The sequence below is a fragment of the Capra hircus genome, chromosome 7, assembly GCF_001704415.2.
Source record: "Capra hircus breed San Clemente chromosome 7, ASM170441v1, whole genome shotgun sequence".
NCBI lineage: Eukaryota > Metazoa > Chordata > Mammalia > Artiodactyla > Bovidae > Capra > Capra hircus.
Genome location: NC_030814.1, coordinates 84178903 through 84198992, shown reverse-complemented (window position 1 = coordinate 84198992; position 20090 = coordinate 84178903). Strand labels below are relative to the sequence as shown.

At 39.6% G+C, this 20090-nt stretch overlaps 1 protein-coding gene across 1 annotated transcript in view; it reads right to left on the bottom strand.

Moving 5' to 3' along the window:
- Positions 1-19151, bottom strand: part of PRRC1 (proline rich coiled-coil 1) — a 46246-nt gene extending 27095 nt beyond the window's left edge. The window contains exons 1-5 of the mRNA XM_018050703.1: positions 18997-19151; positions 9027-9147; positions 7554-7943; positions 4907-5067; positions 1989-2091 (exon numbers count right to left, since the gene is read on the bottom strand). Of these exons, the coding sequence (XP_017906192.1) occupies positions 1989-2091; positions 4907-5067; positions 7554-7943; positions 9027-9129 (757 nt within the window). The 5' untranslated portion in view covers positions 9130-9147; positions 18997-19151. The remainder of the gene's footprint in view (positions 1-1988; positions 2092-4906; positions 5068-7553; positions 7944-9026; positions 9148-18996) is intronic.

The window sequence follows — 20090 nt, the reverse complement described above, 5'->3', positions numbered from 1 at the left end:
CCCTAGGCCTGTACATTTTGACTCTACCATGTGAGGTAAGCACACACACTTCACCCTGTCATCTAACATCTTGTTCTGAAATTTCTCAGAAAAGCTGTGAAACATTTGCTCTTGAAACAACACTATGCTGTTCCTTAGTAACTGTCTTCTGGAGCAGTTGAAAGTATTTTCCAAATATCTGAGCTTTTTATTATGAACTTTTTCCTGATTGAAATAATGTTCCACAGATCCCATCTTTATTGGAATTTCTTAAGTCATCAAAACCTAAAAGCAATGGGTTACATAGGAAAGAAAAAGAATATGTCTTTTTTTCCCCTCCATGTGGGACGTAGCTCTTGACCCAAGCAAAGTACTGTTCCATTAGGCTTCAGCTCAAAAAGCTGTTCAGTTTGTGATGACTCATGTCACTTTTAATGATTATAAAGACAGCTCATCAAAAAAAATGTAGAAACTTAAACTGTGTTAAAATCCATTTCTAATAGTTCCCATGCTTTCTTGATACACCTGAAATTGTTATAGTGATTTTCTAAAATATTTGTATAAAAATATGGTTAAGTTCTGCTAGAGTTCTGTTAGATCCAAATGGTCTAGTTTTTGTTGTCAGTAGCTTTTTCACACTCAAGTCTTACTGCTTTTTATCTGCTAATAATAGAAATTTCATTTTGTATCTTTCTCTCCTTTTTTTTTCCCTTTTTCTAGATGTCATACAGAGTACTAGCCTGAGGAAAGTCTTGGGTTTGAGTCCAAGTTTTATCATTTACTAGCTCCATTACCTTGGGGAAGTCACGGAGCTTGTTTCCTTATAGAAAAATTCCTGCCACCTCAGAGAGCTTGCTCTAAGGATTAATAAGGTAAATGTTTCAAATAGGTAATGGGTCTAACACAATACCCATTCAAACAACAAGAGCTCCAAAAATACTAATTCTCTTTTTCTCATTAAAAATAAGATCCTGTAAAAAGAATATATATACTACAAACTATATCAAACTTGATTACTATGAATATATAAAATCAATATACCTGGTAGGGTCCAATTCTAAATAGTGACAATTAGAAACACAGAGACCAATTCAACTGAATTAATTCTTTGATTCAATTTTCTACTTAAAGGGAAGCAAAGTGGCTGTTAGCTCCACCAAGTTGTATGACAGAAAATAATAATAAATTTCTCTGAACACAAGTTCCTCATCTAAAACTTGGGAAAAATAACACCTAGCTTGCAGATCTCTTATGAGAATTAGTATCTGGCAGATCATAAATGGTACTTACCATTAGTAGGTCTTATCTTTTGACATTTACTAGACAGTCAATTATCAAGAGACTCAAGACTTGAGAAAGTTATTAACTTTTTATTGCTACTGAAAATCTCTGTTCAAGCACCTGGTGCATAACTTTGGCCACTAATTATTATCTTCAATAGATTTACTAATAATTGGTCATAAATCCTGCTGAGAGATTATGTTATTTCACTTATTGGATATGTATATTAACCATCTGGAGAATTCTCGGTAATGAGGGTTCCAAGGTGGTTAAAATTAAAATAGCTTTCCTAGCAAACCCAGTAATAAGATATTATTAGTAAACAGGCTAACAGCCTCTAAAAATTTTATTCCTGAGTTACACATAAACACATGTAATTAAAATAGATAACTGGAGAAATGTCAAAAGCCAAATATGAACAAAGCAACACTTCAAATGTCAATAGTGATAGTAAAATTCATATAAAGCAACACACTAACCATATTTATAATTAAAATCAGCAAGTATACCAATAATTCAAATAATTTTTACTCCTGCAAAGTTCGTGCTATGACGTTTTCAAAAATTTTAATGATGACTAAGGAAAACATGAATTAAAAGCACCAAGACTAACAATCAACATAAGAACATAGGATTGCCACTGATTACAAGACCTGTAGGATTACACTCAGTGGCTGACATGAGCACATACTTTACATGGCAGATGGTGCTCTAGTTTAAGTACATACTGATATACGGAGCCATGCCAGGGTCCAGCGTTGTAATCATGCTTTCTACTGAATGTTTTGTTTTATCAAGCACGGATTTCACCATAGGGTTCCCAGCCACACCCTGCACAGAACAAATTCACATGTGAATACTCATTCTAAGCAAAAATCACTGTGATGGTGAAAAAAATTTTAAGTTTCCAATGCACTGCAGACCTATGCTTCTCTAAAGTGTAAGAAAAATAAGGCTATGGCAAAGTCAAATTGCTATGAAATTTCAAATGCTTCCTCTCAACTTCTCTTTATCTCATTGTGGATTGACAGCAACCTACAGACCCCATTTCAAGCAGCACTGACCTGGAAAGTATGTTTATTGTATATATGCATATGTGTATGCATATATGTTAATTTCATTTCTATGTATATACATATATTTTTACTTCACTTCATTATTAGTTATCTATTTAAAAGACTAGGCAAAACTTGTCCATTAGGGTCCCAAATAAAGACTGTAATCAAGTGTTTCTCCAAAGACTCATATTTTGTTCCCTAATAGTAAAAACAATTTATCTTTACTTCCCAGAAAAATTACTTATTACTTTAATATTTAATACTTTATATTCTATGAAAGTTTTCTTTTTTCCTACTTCCTATTTGTTTTGTTCCCAAACTCTCACTTTTAAAAAAGTCAGACCTATCCCTCTGAATTCTTAAAACCACACTATTAGATAGAAAGAACCAGATCTGAGGAGTTCCTTCCATGTATGCTTCTCCCACAGTCGAAGAGACTTAGAAGAAGCAATGCCTCCCGAGATGGCATCTGGCTAACAGGCCATGATTCCATCTGTCTCAACCTACTATTAAACTAAGGTGATTCAAAACTAAAAATGACTTCATAACATTGATATTTAAGACTGTCAACCCATCTTATGCTGAATATTAGAAGTTATTTACAAAATCTGTACAGCTGAACTATTACAACTGGTAATTGACATGCTAACACAGGCTCTTAACAAGAAGAAGAAGTGATAGTTCCTACATAAAGAAAACTTTTAAAAAGCACAAAGTGATAAAAAGAAGCAAGCTTAGAAAAAAATGCCACCTAATACATAAAGCTCAAGTGCTGTAAATCAGTTTAACTACCTAACAATTAAAAAATATGTTTAACATATAATCAAATTGCAACCAAACCCTCAGAATACTGAAGAGAACTTGACAAAGTGACTTTGGAATCATTTAAGAAAGTGGTTAAGAAAAATAAATGGAAAATACCAGTAGAGAAAAATTTTGAAGGAAAAAACAGAAAACTTATACAACCAACTGCTGATCTGTCTTTAAGAATGCAAAGACTGCAAACTTACCTTTCTATCTGACTCAACAGATATTCCGATCCCCACCTCAGCAGAGTAGGCTCTCAATAAATATTAGTGTAACAAACAGTTACAATTATTAAAACAGTGTGGTACTGCTGCAAGGACAGGCAGAGCAGGGAATAAAATACAGAGCCCACTAACTGATATTATCACACAATTTAGTAACTAAGATGAAGGTGACATCAAATCACTGGGATATGATTGTAGAATACTCGATTAAGCGGTTGGAAAAAAAGTAAGTTTACTATGTTATGGAGGCAGACATCAAAGTATCAGCTATATCAAATGGTATGGTAAAAAAAATACTGCCGTAAGAAAATTAAAAGAAATCATAAACAATTATCACAATGTAGTAGGTAAAGTTCATTTTTATCATTTAAAAAAAAACTCCCAGAAATGACTCCCAAAAATTTAGAAGATTTTGTCAATAAAGCATAATAAAGTTGAAATGTAAGATAAAAATGGAGAATATGGCAATGTATGACAGCATAAAATAAAATATTAAGAGTTCTTATGAAGTCACTAAAGAAAGTAATCCCAATTCAAAACTGGGCAAAGAATACGAATATAGACTTCACAAAAGAAAAATACAAATGGTCAAAAATCACAGTTTAAAAAAAACTCAAATTCAGTAACAAAGTAATGTAAATTTAAACAAGGTATTATTTTCTTTGCCTATCAAATTAGAAAATACTATATTTCAATTAATAATCACTTCTCACAAGTGAAAGATCTTACAGCGGGGTGTTCTGGTATAATTTACCTGGAGAGCAATATATATCTGTAGTTTTTAAAATGTTCACACTGACATTTATTAGGAATTAACTCTGATAAAGCAAAGGTACACAAAGATTTGCCTACAAGAGGCTCATCATAATTTTATTAATAAGAATTACAACCAGAAAATGCCAATAACGGGTTAGTGAAATACAACATGGGAAATTAATGAATAACATGTTGGGCAAAGTATACTGAAGAATATGTTATGGCTGGGAAGATGTTCATGATCGCTAAGTAAAGATAACCGAAAGACAAAACTGTGTCCACATGTCACTACTCCACTCTGCTTTTAATTAGAGAGATGTATCTACCTAGAGATGCACATCCAGAAGACTAAGAGGAACTATAGGGAAAGTACAGTGAAAGTGAAAGGCACTCAGTCATGTTCGACTCTTTGCCAAAGTATTGGACTCCAGGCCAAAGTATTGGAGTGGGTAGCCTTTCCCTTCTCCAGGCGATCTTCCCAACCCAGGGATTGAACCCAGGTCTCCCACATGGCAGGTGGAATCTTTACCAGCTGAGCCACAAGGGAAGCCTAAGAATACTGGAGTGGGTAGCCCATCCCTTCTCTAGCGGATCTTCTGGACCCAGGAATCAAACCGGGGTTTCCTGCATGGCAGGCAGATTCTTTACCAACTGAGCTATCAGAGAAGCCCAGAAGTGTAATAAGACTAAAAAGATATTTTACAATGATTTTTCCTTATACTATTCTTTTTTATTTTCAAAATTCTCTTAAGTTTTATAATTAAAAACTTACACACAGTTTTTAAAGTAAATATCCCTTACCTTAATAAAACCCCAGAGTCCACCAGCTGAAGCTTCATCCTGACTTCTACCAATTCTAGGGTCTTCCTGCTCCTCTGGGAAAGTGATGGCTGATGTGGTTCCAGTTCCCTGTGCCGCAGATGTCAAACCAGCTTGCTGAGTAATAGGAGTTGGCAAAATACCTAGTTAATGGCAAAAATGTTAACATATGTAATTTATTCCATAAAATATCTCCTATAAAAAAAGATGATACAATATACAAAATGAATAGTTCAAAACAGCTTTAATCATGTTACTATATACTCAAGCATTTCAACACTGAGATATGAATTCAAAGAATCACCTAAATTATACAAACTCCAAAAAAGAAATTTCTTTCCCTCTTCTTAGGCTTATTATCTAGTGCCCTGAAAATGGACCCAAAAAACACCCAAAAGTACTTCATGTTTGCCCAATGTAGCACATGGACGCAAACAGCTATAGCCTGATTCTCCTTAAAGCATAAAAATAGCTGATTTAAGCACTCAAGCTCATCATACAAAATGCAAATAAAAATTAGTAAACATATCCATATACAATATTCTAACTCAAAAAGAAAATCCACATATACATAAACATGGGTGTCATTACCTGCACTCTGCAAAAATTTTTGTTAAAGTAGATAATCCAAACTGGATTAAAAAAAAAAATCACAACAAAGGTGTTTCTTTTCCTAAAATTAGAGAAACAATAGGAAGAATATGACAGGATACAGTTTTAATACTGATTTCCAACAACCATTCCAGGGAAGCCAAAAAAAGTATATGTTCTTGACCTAGAAAATAAAATAGTCCGATACCACCAATTTACGGTACATACACTTACTTGATTTTGATCTTTTACATGGCTAAATAAAACTACTCCCTGGATCGTTGAGTCCTGATAATTTTTAAGTAAAGCTATACTCAGACTTCACCTTGGTATTTCTCTATAACTGCACAAAATGTTAGGACAAAATTTTGTAATTTTGTCTTACATTTCCCTTCCTTCGTGGCTCAGCTGGTAAAGAATCTGCCTGCAATGCAGGAGACCTGGGTTAGATCCCTGCGCTGGGAAGATTCCCCTGGAGAAGGGAAAGGCTACCCACTTCAGTATTCTGCCCTGGAGAATTCCATGGACTGTACAGTCCATGGGGTCACAGAGTCAGACATGACTGAGCAACTTTTGCTTTCACATACTAACCGTGTTCTAAGTTTTACATCATATAAAAATCATATTAAGTAATATCAGTTTTATTTCAATACTTTAAATGAAAATAGGAAGCTCTGAAAATCAAGGAAAAGGGAACAAAACATTCATGCAGAGTAATAAGAACCCTCCTTTACTGCTGCTAAGAAAGTAAAATGAATGGTGCAGCTGGTTTGGACAATAGTCTGATAGCTGTACTAAATTCAGCAATTCTGACATGCACCCCAACAGCAGCACTATTTACAGGAGCCAAGACATGGAAGCAGCCTAAATGTCTATCAACAGGTGATTCAATAGATGTGGTGTATGTATACACAACAGGATATTACTCAGCCATAAAGAAAGAATGAGATAACACCATTTGCAGCAACATGGATGGACCTAGAAATTATCATACTAAGTGAAGTAAATTAGACAAAGACAAATATCACATTATTACTTACATGTGGAATTTAAAAACATGATGCAAATGAACTTATTCACAACACAAACTCACAGACATACCAAAAAAAAATTTTTTTAATTGATGGTTATCAAAGGCGAAGAGGAGGGGATAAATTAGGAGTTTGGGAGTAACAGAAAAACATTGCTATATATATGTATAACAGATAAATAACAAGGACCTACTGTATAGCACAGGGAACTCTACTCAATATCTTGTAATAACCTATAATGGAAAAGAATCTGAAAAAGAATAGATATAGATATATGTATAACTGAGTAACTATGCTGTATACCTGAAACTAACACAATGTTATAAAGCAACTTTACTTCAATTTATTTAGAAAAAAAATAAAAATGAAGCCCTTCAGGGAAAAAAAAAAAAAAAAAACCTCAGCAATTGTGAACCTAGGTACATACTCAAGAGAAATGAAAACATTTCCACTTAAAACTTGCACACCAAGGTTCATAAAATCAGTACTCACCATAGCCAAAAAGTGGAAACAACCCAACAGTTTATCAACTGATGAATAAATAAAACATGGTATAACCATACAATGGAATATAATTCAGTCCTAGAAAGGAAGAACGCTCTGACACCTGTTACAACATGGATGAATCTTGAAAACATCACACTAAGTGAAAGTGGCCTGTCACAAAAGACTACATATTAATACAAGTCTATTTATATGAAATGTCCAAACCAAGCAAATCTACAGAGACAGAAAGTAGATTAGTGGTTCTGAGAACCATGAGGACTGGGAGAAGTATGGAGTGACTGCTAACAGGTATGCAGTTTCTTTAGGGGTGATTAAAAGCTTCTAAAATTGACTGTGGTGATGGCTGCACAACTTGGTAAATATAGTAAATACTATCAAACGGTACATGTGAAAGTGAATTGTATGGGAATTACACCTCGATAAAGCTGTTTAAAAAAACAAAACAGATAAAACATTCCCTATATATAGCCACCTGTTTCAAAGTGTCAACGAGAGAATACCTGTCACCGGAGGTGCAGAAAACGACGGCATCAGGGGTGTCTGTGGAGCTCTTCCTGCATGTCCCCTCGTAATGTCGTAAGCTGAGCCAACAGAGAATCCCGAAGTGGGAGGACCCGAAGGGGGTGCAGGTAAGAGAGTGCTGGGGGCAGAGGTGGAAGGCGGGAAGTGGGACAAAGGAGGATGACTGAAGGCAGCACCAGTCGGTGGAGAAACAGGAGGTGGCAGAGAGGTAACAAGTGGAGGAACCGAAGGAACTGGTGAAGATGGCACAAAGGGCAAGGGTGCCGCAGGCTGCACAGGAGGCAGGGACGGCTGGGGGGTGGAGAACACCTGTGGCGGCAGGCTCTGCACAGAGGACCCGCTTGGAGAAGAGAAGGTGCTGGCTGCGGCTAGGAAAGAGGGGAGGAAAAATCACGCTTCAGTGACACGCTTTTCACTTAGTTTTCAAAGTATCTCATTATCATCTTGGAAAATTTTTAAATTTAACAGATCCTATTCCCAAGAGTTATCTTTAAATACATAATTTAAAATACATGAGTATGACTGAGTGCAAATGACTTTAAATTCCCATCAGTAAAAACAGCAGGTATATAAAACTAGGTTATGGTATTGCAGATCTTTGTGTTTCCGTTTGTTTTGTTGTGCTTTTAATAAAATAGACCTGCTTTCCATCTCTGCTAATACGAGCATAAAACCTCACAATTTAGGGCTCAAAAACTTTGGTCAGAAGGTTAATCTCCATGAAGTCACAGAACATCAGACAAAGCTAACGTGCTTTTTAGGATATTTCTGTCATAATAAAGATGATTTCTAGTTAATATGAAAACAAAAAATAAAAATTAAAGCAAACAAATGTTTTCTGCCTTTGGGCTTAAATAAAAAAGGCTATTTACCTTCATCCTGGCAAAGATTACAAAAGTTTTAATATATAGGCACACCTCAATTTATTTTGCTTCATTTTACAAACTGAAGGTCTGTGGCAACCCTTATGTCAAGCAAGTCTATCAGTGCCGTTTCACCCGGCAGCGTTTGTTCTTCATGTCTCTGTGTGCCATTCTGGTACCTCTCAAGCTATTTCAAACTTTACATTATTGTTGTATTTGTTATGGTGATGCATGATCACTGATCTCTGGCACTGCAAAAAGACTGCAACTCGCTGAAGGCCCAGATGATAGTCAGCATTTTAAAGCAATGCTTTGGCAAAGTATTTAATTGAAGTGGGTACATTGTTTTTTTTTAGACATAGACATAATCTATTACACACTTAACAGACTACAGTATAGTGCAACCGTAATTTCTATATGCACGAGGAAATAAAAAAATCCACGTGACTTGCTTTATTGCAGTGGTCTGGAACTGAACTCACAGTATCTCTGAGGTATGTCTCTAGGCTTTTGTTAAATGACTCTGAGAAAAGATGACAGTACCCTGACTCTCCTCAAAACCCACTGATGCTAGACAACTGCACGTACCTAAAGGAGCCGGGGAGGAGGACAGTGCAGCAGAAGCAAGGCCCCCGGGATTCGGTGGAGGGGTCCCAGGTGGCGTTGTCTCTATTCCACTTTCTTCCATCATTTTTCAATTTCAGTAAAACTGTAAAAATATTAAAATGTAATAAAGATTACACAGTAATAAAAAGTATACTTTTAAACCTTGTTATCAGTTCAGTTCAGTCGCTCAGTCGTGTCCAACTCTTTGCGACCCCATGAATCATAGCACACCAGGCCTCCCTGTCCATCACTAATTCCCGGAGTTCACTCAGACTCATGTCCATCGAGTCCGTGATGCCATCCAGCCATCTCACCCTTGGCTGTCCCCTTCTCCTCCTGCCCCCAATCCCTCCCAGCATTAGAGTCTTTTCCAATGAGTCAACTCTTCGCATGAGGTGGCCAAAGTACTGGAGTTTCAGCTTTAGCTTGTATAGTTAGCAAATAAAGCATTTAGAGAAGAGCTAACACCTATCCTTCTCAAACTTTTCAAAAAAAAAAAAAACTGTCGAGGGAGGAACACTCCCAAACTCATTCTATGAGGCCACCATCACTGATACCAAAACCAAAGATATCACACAAAAAGGAAAATCACGGGCCAATATCACCGATGAACATGGACACGAAAATCCTCAGCAGAATACTTGCAAACAGAATCCAACCACACATTAAAAGGATCACGCACCATGATCGAGTGGGGTTTAATCCCAGGGATGCAAGAATTCTTCAATATATGCAAATCAATCCATGTGACACACAATATTAACAAACGAAGGGGTGAATCATAGGAAAATCTCAATAGATGTAGAAAAAGCTTCCAACAAATTCCAACACCTGTTTATTACAAAAACGCTTCAGAAAACGGGCACAGAGCAAACCTACCTTAACACAGTAAATGCCATATATGACAAATCCACAGCAAACACTTCTCAGTAGTGAAAACTGAAAGCGTTTCCTCTAGAACAAGACAAGGGTGCCCCCTGTGGCCAATAGTATTCAACATAGCTAGTTCTAGATATCCTAGCCACAGAAATCAGAAAAGAAAAAGAAATAAAAGGAATACAAATTGGAAAAGAAGAAATAAAGCTCACTGTGGATGGCATGGTAGTATACATAGAATATCCTAAAGATGCCACCAGGAAACTACTAGAGCTAACCAATAAAGTTGCAGGGTACAAAATCAATACACAGAAATCTCCTGCATTTCCACTCACTAACAATGAAAGATCAGAAAGAGAAATTAAGAAAACAATCCCATTTACCACTGTAACAAAAAGAATAAAATAACTAGGAATAAACCTACCTGCAGAGACAGAAGACCTGTATGCAGAAAACTGTAAGACCCTGATGAAAGAAATCAAAGACGACACAAACACGCAGAGCTATACTAAGTTCTTCGTCTGAATAATCAATATTGTGAAAATGACTGCATTATCCAAAGCAATCTACAGATTCAGTGCAATCCCTCTTAAATTACCAATGCCATTTTTCACAAAACTAGAAGAAAAAATTTTTACAATTTGTATGAAAACACAGAAGACTCCGAACAGCCACAGCAATCTCGAGACAGAAAGAGCTAGAGTAATCAGGCTCCCTGATTTCAGACTGTACTACAAAGCTGCACTAATCAAGACAATACAGTACTGGCACAAAAACAGAAACACAGTTCAATGTCTAGAGAGAACCTGAGGCACCAATGGGCACCTAATCTTTGACAAAGAGGCAAGACGATACAATGGAGAAAAACAGCCTCTTCAATGAGAGGTGCTGGGAAAACTGGACAGCTACATGTAAAAATGAAATTAGAACATTTCCTAACATCACAAAAATGAACTCAAAATAGATTAAAAATCTAAATGCAAGTCTAGACATTATAAAATTCTTAAGAGGAAAACAGAAAACACTCTGACATAAAATGCAGCTGGATCCTTTCTGACCCACCTCCTAGAGTAACAAAAATTAAAACAAAAATAAACAAATGGGTCCTAATAAAACTTAAAAAGCTTTTACAAAGCAAAGGAAACCATAAACAAGAAGCCATTCCTTAGAATGGGAGAAACTATTTGCAAATGAAACAACTGACAAGGGATTAATCTCCAAAATATACAAGCAAATCATGTAGATCAAAAAAATTAACAGCCCAATCAAAAAATGGATGGAAGACCTAAATAGACACTTCTTCAAAGAAGACATACAAATGGCTAATAAACACATGAAAAAGTGTTCAACATCATTTATTACTAGAGAAATGCAAATCAAAACTACAAAGAGATATTACCTCACACTGATTAGAACAGCCATCATCAAAAATCTACCAACAATAAATGCTGGAGAGGGTGTGGAGAAAAGGGAACCTTCGTACACTGTGAGACTGTGAACTGATACAGCTACTAGGAGAACAGTGTAGAGGTTCCTTAGAAAACTAAAAAAAGAACTAACATATGATCCAGCAATCCCACCATTTGAGCACATACTCTGAGAAAACCATAATTCAAAATACACACGCACCTCAATGCTCACTGCACCATTCACAACACCCAGGCCAAGGAAGCAGCCTAGATGGCCATCAACAGATGAATAGATAAAGAAGATGTAGGGGTATGTATACACAATGGAACATTACTCAGTCATAAAAAGGAACAAGACTGGGTCAGGGATAGACCCAAGTCTGTCATACAGAGTAAAGTAAGTTAGAAAGAGAAAAATATTCTGTATTAACACATGTGCATGAAAGCTAGAAAGATGGTACAGACGAGTCTGTTTGCAGGGTAGGAACAGGGGTGCAGACACAGAGAAGAGACATGTGGGCGTGGTGGTGGGGTGGGGAGAGGGCAAGGGCGAGATAAGCGGCAGAGCAGGACTGACTATACATGCCACCACGTGTAGGACAGACAGGGAGGGGAAGTGTGAAACAGTGTAACAGGGAGCTCAGCTCCGGGCTCTGTGATGACCTACGGGGGAGGGACCGGGGTGGTAGGGTGGGAAGGAGGGTTAAGGGGGAGGGGATATATGTATTCATGTAGCTGATCCATTCTGTTGTCCAGCAGAAACTAACACAACATTGTAAAGCAACTATATGCCAATAAAATAAAATAAAAATTACATAGCTCAAATGTAAATAAATAACCAACAGATAGATGTCCGTTTTTACTGTATACAATGCCACTTATTTCCAGGTGAAGGATTTGTCAAAATTTCTAAAAAAGTAGTCTGTGAGACTATTTAATGTGCAAACAATCTGAGACATTGTCATATACCTACTTCATAATTGAGAAATAATTTTATGTTAGCTATGTAATTACCCAATATATTTCAAACAGTAAATTACTAATTTCTGCCACAGAAATGCATGTTAGATTTATATCTAGATTCCAGTCACTATTACTTCAAAAATAAATTATGTAAAGTATTTTTGAAACACTTCCTCCCTCCTCACTAAGCAGTGTACATGGGCTACTCCTGTTAACAGGCTACTCCACTTCCCAGGTGGCTCAGAGAAAAGAACCTACGTGCCGATGCAGAAGATGTGGGTTCGAACCCCATATGTGGGTTGGGAAGATCCCCTAGAGAAGGAAAAGGCAACCCACTCCAGTATTCTTCCCTAGTCCCAGTTTTTATTTGTTTACATTCTAAAACGTACCCCCATAATGGTTAACCCACCTGCCAAGCCAAGAGAAACGGGTTGGGTCAGGAAGATCTCCTAGAGAAGGAAATGGCAAACCACTCCAATATTCTTGCCTAGGAAATCCCATGGACAGGAGAGCCTGGCAGGCTAGTCTACGGGGTTGCAAGAGTCAGACATGACTTAGCAACTAAACAACAACATAATGGCTAAATGATTAGGTCTCAGCTTTTAGAAAAGGCAGGTTTTAGCAAAAGTGCCACAAGCATTTTTCCTAACAGACAAAAATGGATTACAAAATGTTAGAAAATGTCCTTCAATTACAAAACTTTCAAGCCTGCTTCAAGTATAAAATCAGAACTTCTAAACACATCAGATACGTTTTTAAAGTCTTTATTCATTTTACAAATATTCCGCAAAGGTCAACCACTTGCCAAGCACTACACTGGTGCCTCTGGAAATAAGAGTGTAAGCAAAAACAAACATGACACTTAGAGTCCAGCCCAGGAGACAATCAATAACACCAACATACAGTGAACTACAGCCTGAATGATGTGCTCTGAGGATAAGAACAATTCTGTTTGTTAGAAAATGATTTTGACTTGGGGTCAGAAAGGGATGATCAGGATTTAATTAGGAAAGGGAAAGAAGACAAGGAGGGTACATGCCAGGAAAAGTGACTGTATAGAAAGTCAGAAAGGAACAGGAATGAGGATTGGGGACCTGGATGGGAGCCCAGACTGTACTGAGATTTACAAGCCATGTTAAAGAGTGGAATCTTCTAAGAACAGAAAGTCATTGTGGGGGCACTCAAACTAGGGATGATGTATTTGCCTTTTAACTTCTTTGAAGGAATGTTAGGCTCACAAGAAGAAGATGCCAATGAAGAGCAGAGTTCATCAGTACCCTAACCCAGCTCCTTCCAATGACAGCATCCTATATAACTAGGGTTCAACCATAAAGTCTAGGAAATTAACTCTGGCACAATATGAGTAACTGGAAGTATAAACCTTCTTTGGATTTCACCCGTTTATTTACATGTGTGAGTCTGTATGCAGTTCTATGACATTTCATCATATGCACTGACTCACGGAGCCACCACCACAATCAGGACACAGAACTGTTTCATCTCCACAAACGAACTCCCACATGCTATTCCTTGGTTACACCCTCTCATTTGCCATACACCCTGACAAACAACTGTTCTCTATTTTCTTATTTCATGAATGTTACAAAAATAAAACCACACTGCATATAGCCTTCTGAAATTGGCTTTTTTCATGCAAAAGAGTGCTCTCAAGATCCATCCAAGCTGTTGGATGGATCAGTGGTTGGTTCTTTTTCATTGCTGAAAACTATTCCATTTTATAGATGTACCAGTTTGATTATCCATTTATTTGCTGAAGGACATTTAGGCTGCTTTAGGCAATTCATATTTGTGTTTTGAAAACATTCCTCTGACCAAAGAATGCAGACCGTGCCATAGGGCATCTACCCAGAACAGACGCAGGGAGACCCTTAAGAAGGATACACAAGTATTTCAAATAACATTCTAGACTAGTGATTCTCAACAGGGAGTGAAGAAAGGTGATTTGCCCCTCCAGGGTCATTTGGCAGTGTCTGAAGCTGGAAGAAGCACAAGCTGGAATCAAAATTGCCAGGAGAAATATCAAGAACCTCAGATGCAGATGATACCACCCTTATGGCAGAAAGTGAAGAGAAACTAAAAAGCCTCTTGATGAAAGTGAAAGAGGAGAGTGAAAAAGTTGGCTTAAAGCTCAACATTCAGAAAACGAAGATCCTGGCATCTGGTCCCATCACTTTGTGGTAAATAGATGGGGAAACAGTGGAAACAGTGTCAGACTTTATTTTGGGGGGCTCCAAAATCACTGCAGATGGTGACTGCAGCCATGAAATTAAAAGACGCTTACTCCTTGGAAGAAAAGTTATGACCAACCTAGATAGCATATTCAAAAGCAGAGACATTACTGTGCCGACTAAGGTCCATCTAGTCAAGGCTATGGTTTTTCCAGTGGTCAAGTATGGATGTGAGAGTTGGACTGTGAAGAAAGCTGAGCACCAAAGAATTGATGCTTTTGAACTGAGGTGTTGGAGAAGACTCTTGAGAGCCCCTTGGACTGCAAGGAGATCCAACCAGTCCATTCTGAAGGAGATCAGCCCTGGGATTTCTTTGGAAGGAATGATGCTAAAGCTGAAACTCCAGTACTTTGGCCACCTCATGCGAAGAGTTGACTCACTGGAAGACTCTGACGTTGGGAGGGTTTGGGGGCAGGAGAAGGGGACGACAGAGGATGAGATGGCTGGATGGCATCACTGACTCGATGGACATGATTTTGAGTGAACTCCGGGAGTTGGTGATGGACAGGGAGGCCTGGTGTGCTGCAATTCATGGGGCCGCAAAGAGTTGGACACAACTGAGCGACTGAACTGAACTGAAGACATTTTTGTGGTCCAGTGGTTAAGAATTTGCCTTCCAGCGCAGGGGTCATGGGTTCGAACCCTGGTTGGAGAACTAAGATCCCCACATGCTGCAGGGCAACCAAGCGTGCACGCTCCAACTGCTGAGCCCGCAAGTTACAACTAGAGAAACCCATTCACTGAAAAGAACAATCTTGCATGCCACAGCTAAGACCCAGTGTAGCCAAATAAATATTAAAAAAAAAAAAAAAAAAACTAGAGAGTATTAGGGGAGTATCTAGTAGGTAAAAGCTGGGGATACAGCTAAAAATTCTACAATGCACAGGACAGTCACCACAAGAATTTTCTAGCCCCAAACATCAATAATGCCAAGGCTGAAAAACTTTGGTTTAGCCTAAAGTGATGACAGTGGAGATGGAGAAGAGTGGATAGACTCAGGAGGTGTTTAAGTGGTAAGAGCCAACAATAGACTGGATATGCGGTCCAGAAAAGAGAGAGGCGTGACTTGTACACCTGGACAGATGGTTGTGCCATTCTATAAGATAAGGAACGCTGGAGGAGGTCAAAGTGTGTGTCTGATGTTTTGGGAAAGAAGGGATTACACAGTATTTAATATTGGACATGCTAAGTGCAAACTCCTTTAAATAACCAAGTACAGCTGACTTGGTTTGCAGCTCAGAAACCACATAAATGTGGGCTTCGTCAGTTCACTGATAGTCTCTAAAGTCATGTGCTGAAAAGAGATAATCTGCGAAGACTAAGTGAAAAAAGGAAGACAGCTCAACGAATCCTTGAAGAATAGCCGAGGAGGGGAAAAAAACACCTGCAGAGAAGAATAAGAGACCACAAAAACAGGAAAGAAACCAGAAGGCAGCAGTGTCCAAAAACCAGAGCTGAGTGTTTCAAGGCAACGGTATCAAATGCTGCAGAGAAGCCAAACAGGATGATATATGAAAAAGTCAATAGATTTGCCAAACTGTAGTTAAAACTTAGTGAGAGCTATTTCCAAAATGGAGTGAGGACAGAAGCCAGTTTCAACTGGACTGAGGTAGGAAGTAAAGCGAATATGTACAACACTTTTAAAAGTTTTGCTGTGAGTGTAGATGAACGATCTACGGGCAGGAAGTAGAAAGCAGATATCCAGACAGGCAAAATCCTTTCATTCAACAACATCTACTTCTGCTTCATTGACTATGTTAAAGCCTTTGACTGTGTGGATCACAATAAACTGTGGAAAATTCTTAGAGATAGAAATACCAGACCACCTTACCTGCCTCCTTAAAAATCTGTATATAGGTCAAGAAGCAACAGTTAGAAGAGGATATGGAACAATGGAATGGTTCAAAATTGGGAAAGGAGTACGTCAAGGCTGTATACTGTCACCCTGTTTATTAAACTTATAAGCAGAGTACATCATGTGAAAGGCCAGGCTGGATGAAGCAGAATTTGGAACTGAGATTGCTGAGAGAAATATCAACAACCTGAGATGTATAGATGAGACCACCCTCAAGGCAGAAAGTGAAAAGGAACTAAAGAGACTCTTGATGAGGGTGAAAGAGGAGGGCGAAAACGCTGGCTTAAAACTCAACATTCAAAAAACTAAGATCATAGCATCTGGTCCCACCACTTCATGGCAAATAGATGGGGGAAAGGTGAAAACAGTGGCAAATTTTATTTTCTTCAACTCCAAAATCACTGTGGCATAGTGACTGCAGCCATGAAATTAAAAGACATTTGCTCCTTGGAAGAAAACCTAGACAGTGTATTAAAAAACAGAGACATCACTTTGCCAACAAAAGTCCGATAGTCAAAGCTATGATTTTTCCAGTAGTCATGTACAGATGTGAGAGATGGACCATAAAGAAGGCTGAATGCTGAAGAATTGATGCTTTTGAACCATGGTACCAGAGAAGACTCTTGAGAGTCCCTTGGACAGCAAGGAGATCTAAACAGTCAACTCTAAAGGAAGTCAACCCTGAATATCCATTGGAAAGACGGATGCTGAAGCTAAAGCTCCAATACTTTGGCCACCTGATGCAAACAGATGGCTCACTGGAAAAGACCCTGAGGCTAGGAAAGATTGAAGGCAGCAGAAAGGGGTGAGCACAGAGAATGAGATGGTTGGATGGCATTACTGATTCAATGGACATAGGTGTGAGTAAGCTCTGGGAGACAGTGAAGGACAGGGAGGCCTGGCATGCTGCAGTCCATGGGATTGAAAAGAATTAGACAGGACTCAGTGAGTTAACAACAGATCAAAGATAGATAATATGGGACAGAACCACCTTCTGGGGACTTTATCACTCCCCAACAAAGCTATTTCATCTCATTTTTCCACTGGTTATTCATCTTCCTACTACAAATACTACCAATCCTCAAAGTGATTAGTGGGAGTCAAATTTAAAGATAAACATTACTGAATGCACTTGCAAACAAACTTGTACAATGAATACAACCCATAAAATGGAATATTGGTCAATCTCTGTATGTCTTTAAAAGCTAGACTGTTTGAGAACTAGCTTAATGACAATATTGGGTAAATCTTGGATTCATAAACAATGTGCTCAATCGTGTCTGACTCTTTGTGACCCTTGGACTGTAGCCTACCAGGCTCCTCTGTCCATGGAATTCTGCAGGCCAGAATACTGGAGTGGCTAGTCATTTCCTCCTCCAGGGGATCTTGCCCACCCAAGGATCGAACCCAAGTCTTCTGCACTGTATGAAGATTCTTAACCGCTGAGCCAGCAGGGAATATAATAGCATCTACAAAAGAAAAGTTACTGTGATAAAAGTAACAGGGAAATGTCAGAGTTGGGAGAGGTTCTAATGCTTAGTCTCAACACAAAAAATATATTAATGTATCAGCACTGAAGAAAAAGTGATGGAAATGGGTTGGAAAACTGGGTCCATTTCTGGATGCACTCTGCTCTTCCAATTTGCTTGTGCCTTGGATTCTCTCTTAAAAGTAGGTGGCTACTTATAAAGATGCAAGAGATGGAATAATGAACCTCTGATAAAATCTTATTAAAAATGATTACTACTGTTGATGTACTACCGGTTCAAAAGATGCTCTCTACTACCCTTTAGCCAGCACTGCTGCAGGAAGGTCTGAGTTTTGTCTCTGCATTCCCAGTTCTGATCCCAAAAATAACTTCTATAAATGTTCACTGACCAAATAGCGGCTGTAAAGGAAAAAGACTGGAATGTCAAAATGTGTCATGTTCGCAGAAACATACAGGCTGTCTCTCAAGAACTACTTCCAACGACACTCTTAAACTGGACAAATTCTGCCAATCTAGGACACAGGCTATCCCGCAAATTTGCTCGAAGCAGGCCCCAGAAATGAACAAAGAGACAGAAGAGTGCCAAAGCCCTCCAGAGCGGCACTGGGCATCTATGGGGGAACCCACTGTTACAGAAGCTACTTTTTAGTGCCCACCCCCATTTGTTGACCCGGGAGTCTCCTAGGCGGGAGCGGCCTCCCCCCAGGCTCTGCCACGTCTCCAGGCGGGCTGGGCCGGGCCAAGGTCGCCTGCCTCCGGTCTCTCCCCTCTGGCCAGCGCGGTAGAAGGTGGAGCCAAACAGCCCGGGGCGCCGGTGTGGGTCCGAGGACTGGACCCTAGAACCGGCCAAGACCCCCGGGCCGCACTCTCCGCAAAATCCACAGCGGGAATGCTTGCTTCATGAAGCCTACCGGTGCCTGGGCTGAAGCCTGGACGCTCCAACAGCGGGAGCCTGGACTGTACCACTGAGGAGCTCTCGAGCGACCCTCGCCTCCCGGCTCGGCCGGCCCGCCCACCTCTCAGGCAAGGCGCCTCTGGGCGCCGGTTTGGGCGCCTGAGCCCCATCCCGTCACCCACATGCACCCGGCACTGCTGCCGGACTAACGCTTACCTGCAGGCTCGAGATAGTGTCTGCGCGGCAGTGAAAAGTGGAGGCTAGACAGGCTCGGTGTAAGACTACGGCTGTGAGAAGACGAGCAAGACGCAGGTAAGACCCTGCAGCGCGCGCGCCCGCCTCCAAGATGGCCACCGGAGGCGCCCGTCCCTGAGGCTGCCACGTCCCCGGCGCGCCGCCCCGCCCCGCGCTGAGTCCCGCCCACGCCCCGCCCCACGCCCCGCCCCGCTCCCCAGAGCCCCGCCCCCCAGAGCCCGGCCCAGAAGCCGCCAGTCAAACCTGCTGGAGCACCTGGGTCCAAAGATCTTCGTGCCACCAGGCCGGGTGCTGCCCGCTCCAGAAACACGACTGCCCTCCTTTCCACTACGCAACCTCAGCATGCGAGAATAGAACCCTTGTTATTGGGTGTAGCTCACTTACTCTGCGCCATGGCCGCCCCCAGGGAAGGTGATTACCTCCCCCCAACCCTAGGGCATGCCGCCTGCAGGCAACTTCGCTCCCAAAACAGAAGTATCCTATGTACTTTCAAAGATTTCCAGATAAGAGCGGTTGCCTCAGGAAAGAGAGAGAGCAGGGTAGCAGATACTATACTGGTTTTCCCCAAGTTCATGTATTACACTTATTTTTAATGGAAAATCGAAAATTATCCATTTTCTTAACCTTATGTGCTGCACTTAAAACAGGTCCTGAAAGTCGGTGCTCAATAATGTACCCTAAATAAATCAATCAATACAGTGCAATGGAGGAATATAAAGATTTGCGATCAGAAGTCCTGGGTTGAGTCCCGACGGCCCTAGTTGCTTGTGCTGTCATGTTACCTTATACAGATCGCTTATTCTCCTTGAGTCTCCGTATTTCTATTTGTAAGATAAGGATACTTGCCATCTCTAATCAAGCAGGTAAGAGAATAAAAATAAAACACACAAAAGCACTTTTAAAACTGCTGAGTGTTAAATACATGAATAACTGTTGTTTACCGTATTTCCAAATTCTTTCAGGAACACATCTGTAGAATTAGCATTAATGTATTTCTCAGACTTGACAGCTAAAAGCATTTTAAAATACCTCACTAAAGAGTTAATACTGTTTAA